Consider the following 12,623-nt stretch of genomic DNA (forward strand, 5'->3'; position numbering starts at 1 on the left):
AGGTGGAGAATTTTATGAAGGAAATTCCACAGCTTAGGGCTCAGGCTGCTCAAAACATGAACAATGATGCTCTCTCTATCAAAATTAGGAATGTGCAAGAGACCAGTACGTTTTCACTTTATTAATCGAGGATTCTATAAACAACATACTCATTTGGTATGAAACCTGTAATCTATTGGTCGACGCAACACTGAACTGACAATTTTACCTGTGAAGCACTTGATGATATTTGAACATTTAACAGAAGTATCAGAAGATTTACCCCATGTGAAATTCTGTGTTCAACTTGTATTGTTATACCTTTGAATTGTAATGTTAATTGTTCTCCTGTTTAAGGTTATGCCAATATATTACTGAATGGCTTTATCAAAATCCATCTATGTCCAATAAGAAAGCAGGTTAGTATTGAGCAAATTTATAAATGAGATTTTGATTTATTAGAAGCTTTTGAATAATGTTATAACTATTTTGACCATATACTACGCCTAAATATGGTTTTCTACTTGTCACAGCATTTCAATCTCAATATGAAGCTGATTCTCAATACTTTGGACAATATGCGACCAATTTTATGGTTCACTTAATCTGGCTTTGTATTGTACAGGCAGTCCCTGGGTTATGAATGTTCAGAAATTGATTTGTATGCAAGTCTGAACAAAATGCAGGACATTATAAAGTTGCTGCTCAAAAGTACAGGAAACGTTAAATTTGAGAGCCCTGTGCAGCAACCATCATAAATATCATATCACAATATCCAATTCTAATGCATTTAGTTTTGCAATGTACTTTATTGTTCTCCAAAGCTTTAATTAAATAAAATTAAATCAAATATCACAAATAACTTTGTAACAGATTGGCCAGATTTGCCAGCATCAGACTCAAATTAAAATCATACAAAACAGACATCTAATTTACCTAATAGTGAGATACAGAATTATGCATAATAGATTAACAATGATTAAACGTTAAAACTAAGTTAATAGAAATTTCAGGTTATAACAATTTTAAAAAGTTTGTGGTGATCCGAGAAGGCAGTGATTTATAGATCCTATGTTTTCATACATCGTCAGATGTTCTGATTAATAACTTCAATAGAAGCATAAGTATATTGTGATTCAAAGCCATTAGAAATATTTTGCAGACTAGCATCTTTGTCTGCCTACACTGTATCCTCACAATTAACAGTGCACAGAGTTGCATTGCATGATACACTTAAGTACAATTAACGCCATTAACAGGAAAGCACTTTGTTCAGACTGAAATACCAGATAGATTTACTCAGTATGAAACATTTCTGGTGTGAAATACGTAATTGGTTCATGGCACATTGTAAATATTTAACTCATGATTAACCATTACTAAACACATGACACAAACAATTATACAAGAATAACTCAATGCCATCGAGATAATAAGATTCAAATTAAGAATGCTAAATTGCATTTAGAAAGATGGGAAGTTTAGAAATTAATGTTTTTAAAATACCCGTTTGATTCTTAATGACAACTGACTTTTTAAAAATTCTTATCGGAGCAGAAATCCATCTTTCAGATCATCATCATCTTCCACATAAAAACTTGCTGTTCCTGTGTAATGTGCTTGTCCTGATATTTCCACTATAACAGCTTTAAAATCGCCACACTTAGCTTCCTAGGTGGGGATAGAGGGGAGAGAAAAAAAAACTATTCCTATCAGTCTTTTTTATAATATTGCTCATGGTTGGCAGGTAATACACAGCAGTTACCATATAAATAGAACAGGACAGGTTTTGCTGTATTTTGTGTTATACACAAGTATTTAATGTCATGTGGACTCTAATTCTCGTAACTATCAAAAAACCTTTGGTTTTGACCAGCTTTTAATATTTCTTAATAGTTACTTGTCCAAATTAATTCAAAATGCTTTGTTTTTGAAAGAAATAATGGTAGTTTTGTGTTTCTGAATGGAATAGTCTACTTACAATTCTTTAGCTTTTTAATATATAATTCAAGGGAGGTGGACTAAGTCAGAGCTTATTTCCCACTCCTAGCTGCCCTGATGAAAATGCCTTCTTGAACACCCCTGGGGCACAGGAAAGGGAGTTCCAGGATTTTCAGTTAGTGACAATGAAGGACCATTGATATAGTTCCAAGTCAGTGGTGAGTAACTTTAGAGGGCAACTTGCAGATGGTGGTGCTGCCATTCACCTGCATTTCTTGAGCTTCTTATTTGCAGAGGTTGCACAGTTGGAAGGTGCTTTCGAAGTAATTTTGAATTACTGTAGTGCATCTTGTAGATGATATACCCTGCTACCAGTGTACATCAGTGGTGAATGGGTTGGTTGGGCACCATTTGTTAACGCCTCTCTCCTCAGGTGTTATCCCTCTTTTTTTAATCTTCCATCAGCACCTCTTTCCTGAAAAAAACCCCCCTTTAATCCTTTGTTCTGCCATCCATCCCCAAACCCCCTTCTTCAGGCCCTTTTTGTTTCCATTCAGAAATGCTTTCATGCCCAACGGAAGTTTTTTTTTATTTCTCCCATCAGCTGTGTTATTTTTAACCTGTATCCAGTACTACTAAATGCCCGTGTTTTCCAGTTAAATTGCCACATTAATATGGAAAGCCTATCAAGGCCAGTGCAATAATCCAGAAGTGAGGGAAAGGAGGGATGGCAAAATCAAAATGGAATTGCACATATATTGAACCAATTTCAATAAAGAGGGATATTGGAGACACAAATTCTGCTGCATCCCCATTGCAGTGCCCTGACCAATGAGAATCAATAAGCCTGAATGTTAAGATTGACAGCTGTTTCTGCATTTCCTTGCCAATTGTGGCACAAACAATCTCCAACCTCTCTCATGCTGTATAAAATGTGTCTTTTTTATCCCCCAGTTTGTTTCTTGTGGGCTAATTCTGATTAGTGTATAATGGAATGCTTCAAGAAATGAACTTTCTCTCCTGTCCTAAGGCTATGCTATGTTATTCTAATAATGTAGACAGAATCTTACAGTGAAGCACACCATACGCAATAAATTAATAGGAAAAAGAATTTTCCTTTTTTTTAAATCCAAATGTATTTCTTGGTTATATATTAGGAATCAACTTAGACAGAATATCACCGTTAAGTGGTGGAGTGGAAAGACATGTTTTTAAAACTGGAGCTCAGTACAAGGGTGACTAAATGCTGATTAAATTTGAAGGGTTTTTTTTTGAAAAGCAGATATTTGAATTCTCTCTCAACTAATATTCCAAAAGTTAATACTGATAATGATTCTGGGTAGTGCAATGGAAAAGATTCAACCTGCTTGCAGAGCACACAGAGGACATGGAAGGAGACTAGCTCTGGGTGCCACACAGATGGAAACTGCATTTTGTTTAATACCTGAAAAATTGGATCAGTCTGCAAAATGTTTGTATACTTCCTTTACTGTTGATAGTTGAAACCATAGATTTTGAGGAACGTTTAAAATAATTTCAGAAATCAGAAGGATTAATTAGAAAAATTCACAAGCAATTAAAAATGGAATTTCCAATAAACATTATTTTCTGAAGCTCAAGTTAATTTCTACATTTTGTCGTGAATACCATATTGCTATAATTTCCAATTACAGTTGGTATAGATTATTGGCTTTTCATAATGATAGAAAAGGTAAGTAAAGCTAAGCATTATGGCTTGGGTCAAAATAGCTGCATTGGATTTCAGAAAGCAACATTATTTATGTTAATTACCTCTACAGCTTTTGCCGTGAACAGTGAGCTTGTTGGACCGCTCTGAAATGTCCTCGTTTGATTCAGAGGTATCAATCCTTTGTGGTACTGCAGTGAAACACGAGCTGTCACACCTGAGCCACAAGGACTTCTGTCAACCTATTAAAGATACACAAAAAATATTTGAACTGTTTTTTTATTAATGAATCTTATTTGATCGGGGATTGGTTAGCTCAGTTGATTGGACAGCTGGGTTTGCTATGCAGAGTGATGCCAACAGCATGGGTTCAATTCCTGTACTGGCTAAGGTTACCATGAAGAATTCTTCTTCGCCCACCCCTTCCCTTGCCTTAGGTTAAACCACTACTGAGAGAGCAGTCCTATGGTCCAGTAAGATTGCAACTTTTTATTTGATTTCAGCCATCCAACCTGTTGATTTTCCTCAGCTGAAATGATGGAGAGGTTATTTTGATTTTGTAAGCATTAAAAAGTATTTAATATTAGAAAACATTGCAAAGATAGGGGTGGAAGTTCCAACTATCGTCACCATTGTTTAGGTAGTACTCAGCTCATTTTTAATCATAGCTCTTAAAGTTTTCAAGAGTTACCCCAATGCATGTGAAAATTTGCCCTATAATGGATTTTCCTGGTGCTGCCCTCAGTGAGAAAAAATTCAACTGATAGCAAGAAAATGAGACATTTCCAAAATTATCACATTTCAAGAGATCTCATCAATTCCATTTATACAGAAAAGCAAGAACATTTTGAATAAGCCTGGAGGGACACTTTCTTTTTTCTTTATTGCACAAAGCATGTGAGGTACAATTTCATTAGTAAACTTTAATTGTAAGCTGATATTCCTAAAAATAAGAGATAACAAGGTGTTGAGCTCAATGAACACAGCAGGCCAAGCAGCATCAGATGAGCAGAAAAGCTGATGTTTCAGATCTGGATAATAAAATGTGAGGCTGGATGAACACAGCGGGCCAAGCAGCATCTCAGGAGCACAAAAGCTGACATTTCGGGCCTAGACCCTTCATCAGATCTGGACCCTTCTTCAGAAATCCATTTCTGAAGAAGGATCCAGACCAAAAACGTCAGCTTTCCTGCTCCTCGGATGCTGTTTGGACTGCTGTGTTAATCCAACTCTAGACTTTGCTATCTCAGATTCTCCTTCATAGGCAGTTCCTACTATCTCATTCGTAAAAATAGACACGTTTGAGAATTTCAAAACCAAGATTCAAAGATTTTTTTTCAATGCCACCTCATACAAGTTGGGCTAAATGAAATTACTGAAAATCATAATGTTTACTTTAATAAATTTTACTCTGATTTTACCTACCTGAGCATCTGCAAAAACACAAATATTTGCCGTTGGCTCTTCTGAAAATGCGTCTTTTCCATCAGTTAATATAGTCCCGTACAAGAAAGCAAGTTCTTCACTGTCAGGGTGGTGGAGCTTAACCTGTAAAAAAGAAAATTACTCAGCAAGGTTTGATATTAATGTATTGGATCAGCAGTAATAGTTATTAATAGCTGAAAATTTATTCTCAAAGTCAATTATTTTAAAATGTAATAGCTCGTCAGAATCTCAATTTGACAAACAAGCATTAATCAATGTACTATTTGACATGAAAATAGTTAAACTGATAAACAATTAACCTGACTGCAGGAAACGGAGTGTTCGTCACAAAGGGCAACAGTGAATTCTGAGCAAACCATTTGATGGGTAATGCCCACAGTATAAAACTTTTTTGCACGTTAGCTTACTGGATCAGAAGTAAACTAATCAAAGCCAAATAAGTGTCCCCTGTAATACTTATAACAAAGAAGAAAGATAGGTGATTTATTTTCTTAATTTTGGGTTCTCCACCCACCCTGGAGACAGAGGAGGAAAACAGCTGTTAGGGGTTGGAGATATATCCCTCCAGAACTGATTGCCAAAGATATAATCTGTTTACAGTATTGCTTGGTGTAGAAGGAGTTGCTTTATTTGGTGGTCCTCTACAGGGTATTGACGGACACATGTTCCAGTCAGTTGCGAAACAGAATGAATTTGTACAGAGCGGCTGAATTTTCACAAAAAGTACATATCAGTAATAGACTCCACCATCCGTTTTACAGGGTTTTGTTTGGAATTTGGTTTTCCTTGAATCTCAAAAGCACCAACAACTATGTTGTAACCTGTGATTTGATACAGTACAAAATAGATGTCCTGAGTTCTGGAGCTGTTCGAACAACATCTTGTACAAAGAGACACTACTGGCAACCCATACTATCTCACTTATTAGCCACAAAAGGTAAGTGATTATAAATGAAAGAGTACATCATAGAGTTAGATATGGATGCCAATTTGGAAGGGTGAAGGCTTGTCACAATTAAATTCCAGATGCTTGTATTCGTTTAACATGAAAGACATCAATACTGATACAGGAGTGTCACAGAGAAGTAAACTTTTACAGGTTGCAAAGGTTTGTCAGACGTTAGCAAATTATTGGTCAGGATTTTGCATTCTAAATAATGCAAGGGAACACTGACCAATATATTAACTAGGCCAAGGAGATCTGTGTAGAGAAGTTAAAATTAGCAGTTTGAGAAAACTGTTCTGAAATGATACACTGACCTTGAATTATTAATATCATCAACTTTATTTTTACACCTGCTGTGGCTTCAACTGTTATTAATTGGGAGACTGAAAAGAATTGGCAGTGAGAGGGCGGGGTGGGATGTCACTGACGGGGGAGAAGACAAGGGTGGCACGGTGGCTCAGTGATTACTACTGGTACCATACAGCGCCATGGACCCAGGTTCAATTACACCCTTGAGCGACTGTCTGTGTGGAACATTCTCCCCATGTCTGTGCGGGTTTCGTCTGGGTGCTCCGGTTTATTCCCACAGTCCAAAGATGTGCAGGTTAGGTGGAATGACCATGCTAAATGGCTCATAGTGTCCAAGGGTGTGTAAGGTAGGTGCATGAGCCATGGGAAATGCAGGGTTACAGGGAAAGAGTTCAAGGGTAGGTCTGGGCAGGATACTCTTCGGTGGGACAGTGTGGACTTGTTGGGCCAATTGGCCTGTTTTCACCTTGTAGGAAGCCTATGATTCGATGAATTAACCCTGATGCAAATAATGTAATGCACCCCAAACGTGTAAATACCTTCTCTCTTAAGGCTTCGTGGGATTTCAGGAAATATTTTAACCAAATCCTGGGTTATTATCCCAGGTTTGTAACGTTGCCTGCCTGGCAAGTTATGCCAACTCGAAACCAGGTGATAGGTCTGCAGCTGTCAGATCTTCATGTTGAGTTTCCACAACTTTCTGATCTGGGGAGGATGAGTATAAACAGCAGGTTTAAATCTTGTCCAAATGTTCATTAATATCAAAGGGTTTGCCCCTCAGTTAGGTTTGTACGGTATAATTTGCGTAAAATTGTCATCAGGAGCGCACAATGGTATTGTTTAATTTGTTGCACACAACTGGTTGACAAAGGAGGGATCTACTCCTAATCAAAAGAGCAGTATGGTCACATTTCCAGTTGAAATTTGCAGACCTTCCTAGCCTCGGGGGGAAAATGAAGGGACAAGTAGTATTTGAAGTCAGAATACAGAAAGGTGAAATACTGATCAGTCAAAACAATATTTGGCTCATTTACATACATGTGTTTTCACAGTATTAGTGACAGCTACTGCTGCATCTACAAGATCCCGGGTCCTGGAGGAACAAACGTCTAAACCAAAATGATCTGCGCTCACAAATGCATAAAAAGCACCTCCATATGCAATATCCACTGCAATCTTCCCATATCCTTGTACATCAACAGTAACATCTGAAAGAGATGAGTAAACTGGTATTGTATGCTGTTTGAATATACAGGTACAATAGCTCTGAAACTGTCGCACCAGTAAATGCAAAATGTGTGGCTAACGGCATGGAAATCTACAACAAAAAAGGCCCATCAGCCCATTGAGTCTGTGCTGGTCATAAAAACAGCACCTAACTATACTAGAGATAGTAGGAACTGCTGATGCTGGAGAATCTGAGACAACAAGGTGTAGAGCTGGATGAACACAGTAGGCCAAGCAGCATCGGGCTGAAACGTCAGCTGTCCTGCTCCTCTGAAGCTGCTTGGCCTACTGTGTTCGTCCAGCTCTACACCTTGTTGTCTCTCTCTCTCACCTAACTATACTAATCCAGTTTTCTAGCACTTAGCCCTAAGCATTGTATGATTTGACATTGCAAGTGCATATCTAAACACTTCAATGTTATGATGTGCTGGAAGTGTTTCTCAGCACCTTCAGCTAGCTATTTTCTGGGTCTGTAAATTGTTAAGGTGCAAAGCTGGCTTTCAGTAGAGAGATGTATCCTTCCTGTTGGATGTGGGGCATGAGAGAGAGTTTCCATGTTACTGACAATCATGACTGTGGGAAGTTTGTTTGATTGCAAATCCTATAGGATTGCATGGATTGGTTGGAGTGGCAGTTAATGTCAATGAGGAATTGAGAGGAGGTAGGGGGTACGATGGATGGCAGTTGCAGGGACGGAGATACACCAGAGATACAGTCAGGTAGATAGGTAGCCTCCAGGAAAGGTAAGGAAGGGAGGCAGATAGTACAGGAGTCTTCTGTGACTATCCCTATCTCAAATAAGTACACTGTTTTGGAAAACGTACAGGGTGATGGACTCTCCGGGGAATGGAGCACTGACAGCCTGGTTACTGATACTGAGACGGGCTCTTATGTAACGAGGGGTGTGTCAGGTTCCAAGCAATCAATCATGATAGGGGACTCTCTAGTCAGAGGCACAAACAGATGATTCCGTGGCCAACAGTGAGACATCAGAATGGTGTGTTGCCTCCCTGGAGCCAAGATCAAAGCTATTTCACAGCAGGTGCAGATTAGTCTCAAAGGGGAGAGGGACCAGAGGGAGGTCGTTGTGCACATTGGAACTAATGATAAAGGAAGCGAAAAGCATGAGATTCTGAGGAGAAAACTTGGGAAGTTAGGCAGGAATACAAAAAGTAGGTCCTTCATGGTAGTAGTAATATCTGGATTAGTCCCAGTGCCACGACCTACTGAGGGTAGGCATAAGAGGATAGAGGAGATGAATGCATGGCCGAGGAGCTGATACAGTGAACGATTCACATTTTTGGATCACTGGAATCCGTTCCAGGGTAGAGGTGAACTGTATAAGAACGCAACCATGGCAACACGGTGGCTTAGTGGCTTAATGGTTAGCACTATTGTCTTACAGTCACAGGGACCTGGGTTTAATTTCAGCCTGGGGTAACTGTCTGTGTGGAGTTTGTACGTTCTCTCTGTGACTATGTGGGTTTCGTCCAGCTGCTCCGGTTTCCCCCCACAGTCTAAAGATTGCAGGTTAGGTGGATTAGCCATGCTAAATTGCCCATAAAGTCCAGGGATGTGTAAATTAAGTGGATTAGCCTTTGGAAATGCAGGGTTAAAGGGGTAGGACAGGAGATGGGTCTGGGTGGGATGCTGTACGGGGGGGGTTGGTGCGGGCTTGTTGGGTTGAATGGCTTGTTTCTGCACTGTGGGGATTCTATGATGCTGACAGATTGCAGCAGAGTTGGAAAGTGACTAATATACTGGCAGGGAGATTTGCTAGAGCTGCTTGAGAGAATTTAAGCTAGTAAGGGGCGGAGGGGATGGATATAGTTGGGAAAAGGAGTAAGGGCAGGCAGAAAAAATAGACTGAGAGGTAGGACTGAGAAATTTAAACTGTAATTATTTTGATACAAGAGGCCTAATAGCTAAGGCAGATGAACTCAAGGTATGATTGGAAACATGGGACTGGGATATCATAGCAATTACAAATACGTAGCTCATGGATGGACAGTTCTGGCAGCTTAGCATTACAGGATACAGATGCTCTAGGAAGGATTGAAAGGGGAGTGAGAGAGAAGGGGTAGAGTCATTTTTGATTGGGGGTAATATTATGGCTGTGTTTGAGGAGGATATTCCTGCGAGTACATCTGACAGTTTGTTTCGGTGGAACTAAGAAATAAGAAAGGGATGATGACCTTATTGAGATTGTACTATAGACCCCCGAACAGTCAGCAGGAAATTGAGAAACACATTTGTAAGGAGACCGCAGTTATCTGTAAGATTGGTGGGTATGGTAGGAGATTTTAACTTTCTAAATAGATTGAGACTGCCATAGTGTTAAGGGCTTGTACGGACAGGGATTTTTGAGCGTGTACAAGAAAATTTTATGATTCAGTATGTGAATTTACCTACTCTTGGGACATAAGGCAAGGGCAGATGATTGTGATGTCAACGGGGGAGCATCCTGGAGCCAGTGACCATAATTCTATTTGGTTTAAAATAGTGATGGAAAAGGATAGACTGGATCTAAAAGTTAAAGTTCAAAATTGGACGAAGACCAATTTTGACCGTATTAGGCAAGAACATTCAAAAGTTGACGGGAGCAGGTGTTTGCAGGTAAAAGGATGACTGAAAAAATGACAAGCCTTCAAAAATGACATTAGGCAAGACCAGAGACAGTATGTTCCTGTTAGGGAGAAAAACAAGGCAGGTAAGTGCAGGGAATGCCAAATGACTAAAGAAATTGAGGCTTTGGTCAAGAACAAGAAAGAAGTATATCAGATGTAGCTAGCAGAAATCGAGTGATTCCCTGGAAAAGTATACACCAGCTGCCTTTATGCTTGAGGGAAATCGGGAGGGCAAAAAGGGAAGATAAGATAGCTTCGGCAAATAGGGTGAAGGAGAATCCGAAGGAATTCTATAAATATATTAAGGACAAGTGGGTAACTAAGGAGAGAAACAGGGTCCCTTAAAGATCAGCAAGGCCGCCCCTATGGAGAATCACTGGAGATGGGGTAGATACTAAATGAGTATTTCACATCAGGGCTTATTGTGGAGAAGGACATAGAAGACAGAGAACAGGGAGAAATAAGTAGCAACATCATGAAAAATGTCCTTTTTGCAGAAGTAGTGGTGCTGAATGTATTAAAAAGTATAACGGTGGATAGATTCCCGGGACTTGATCAGGTGTATCCTAGAACTCTGTGGGAAGCTAGGGAAGTGATTGCGGGGCTGGGGATTGGTCAATATGGCGCCACTCTTTAAGAAAGGTGATATGGAAAAGCCAGGGAACTATAAACTGGTGATATTAGTGGTGGGCAAGTTGTTGGAGGGAATCCTGAGGAGCAGGATTTACATGTATTTGGAAAGGCAAGGACTGCTTAGGGATAGTCAACATGGCTTTGTGTGGGAAATCAAGTCTCACTAACTTGATTTTCTTGAAGTAACAAACAGGATTGATTAGGGCAGAGTGGTGGACGTGACCTATATGGACTTTGACAAGGCTCCTCATGGTAGACTGGTTAGGAGGGTTAGATCACATGGAATACAGGGAGAACTAGCCATTTGGATACAGAATTTTGTTATCTCTGACTCCAGCATCTGAAGTTCTTGTTATCTTGGTGCCGAGTCCACTGCTTTTTGTGATTTGTATATGAACATAGGTAGTAGGGTTAGTATGTTTGCAGATGACACCAAAATTGGAGGAGTAGTGACAGTGAAAAGTACAATGGAACCTTGGTCAGATGGGCCAATAGGCTGAGCAGTGGCAGATAGAATTTAATTGAAATGAATGTGAAGTACTGCATTTTGGAATGGCAAGTCAAGGCAGGACTTATACACTTAATGGTAAGGTCTTGGGGAGTACTGCTGAACAAAGAGATCTTAATAGTTCATAGTTCCTTCAAAGTGAAGTCACAGGTCGATAGGACAGTGAAGATGATGTTTGGCATGCTTGCTTTAGTAGTTGGTGCACTGAGTATAGGAATTAGGAGGTCATGTTATCAGCTGTATAGGACAGTGGTTAGGCCACTACTGGAATGCTGTGTGCAATTCTGGTCTCCCTATTAATAGGAAGGATGTTATGAAATTGAATCACAGAATCCCTACAGTGTGGAAACAGGCCCCATGGCCCAGCAAGTCCACACCAACTCTCAGGCCATCCCACCCAGACCCATCCCCATATAACCCACCTAATCTACATATCCCTGAACACTATGGGCAATTTAGCATGTCCAATCCACCTGGCCTGCACATCTTTGGACTGTGGGAGGGAACCCACGCAGACACGGAGAATGTGCAAACTCCACACAGACAGTAGCCAGAGGGTGGAATCGAACGCTGGTCACTGGTGCGGTGAGGCAGCAGTGCTGCCCCAACTGAAAGAGTTCAGAAAAGGTTTAAGAATATTGCCAGGCTTGGAGGATTTGAGCTATAGAGAAAGGCTGAATAAAGTAGAGCTAATTTCCCTGGATTGCTGGAGGCTGAAGGGTAACCTTGTAGAGGTTTATAAAATCATAAGGTGCATGGATAGGGTAAATAGACGAGGTCTTTTTCCCAGGCTGGTAGAGGTGAAAATTAGAAGGCATAGGTTTAAAGTGAGGGGATTTAAAAAGGATCTAAGAAACAACTTCTTCATGCAGAGGGTGCTGCACGTACAGAATGAGTTGCTGGAGGAATTGGTGCGTTTACAACATTTAAGAGGCGCCTAGATGGACATGTCATCAATACAAGTCGAGGGGGATTCGGGCTACATGCTGATAAATGGGACTACATTAATTTAGGATATCTGCTTTGCTTCGACGAGTTGGACCAACGCGTTTGCTTCAGTGGTGTCTATCCCTGTGACTCTATAACAGTGCCAACTGGACGATTTCGTTAAAACGTTGAAGGTACGTTGCACGTTTGGAGGGACTGACAAGAGTTCAAGGTGTTTTGTACTGAAGGTCGTTCACCCGAAACGTCAAAACTTGTTCTTTCCGCACGAATACTGTTAGATCAGCTGAGTGTTCTCGGCATTTTTCTTTGTTTAAAACTATTTCAGAGTTGTACCAGAGTTTTTGTTTTGTTTAAATGTTAAACAAATGGATT

At 39.9% G+C, this 12,623-nt stretch overlaps 1 protein-coding gene across 1 annotated transcript in view; it reads right to left on the reverse strand.

The window, feature by feature from the left end:
- LOC125455347 (trans-L-3-hydroxyproline dehydratase) overlaps nucleotides 1-12,623 on the reverse strand; it is a 13,229-nt gene continuing 606 nt past the window's right edge. Inside the window, exons 2-5 of the mRNA XM_048537136.1 lie at nucleotides 7,347-7,516; nucleotides 5,033-5,155; nucleotides 3,712-3,849; nucleotides 1-1,650 (exon numbers count right to left, since the gene is read on the reverse strand). Coding sequence (XP_048393093.1) covers nucleotides 1,525-1,650; nucleotides 3,712-3,849; nucleotides 5,033-5,155; nucleotides 7,347-7,516 — 557 coding nt within the window. The 3' untranslated portion in view covers nucleotides 1-1,524. The remainder of the gene's footprint in view (nucleotides 1,651-3,711; nucleotides 3,850-5,032; nucleotides 5,156-7,346; nucleotides 7,517-12,623) is intronic.

Source organism: Stegostoma tigrinum, chromosome 10 (assembly GCF_030684315.1).
Source record: "Stegostoma tigrinum isolate sSteTig4 chromosome 10, sSteTig4.hap1, whole genome shotgun sequence".
Taxonomy (NCBI): domain Eukaryota; kingdom Metazoa; phylum Chordata; class Chondrichthyes; order Orectolobiformes; family Stegostomatidae; genus Stegostoma; species Stegostoma tigrinum.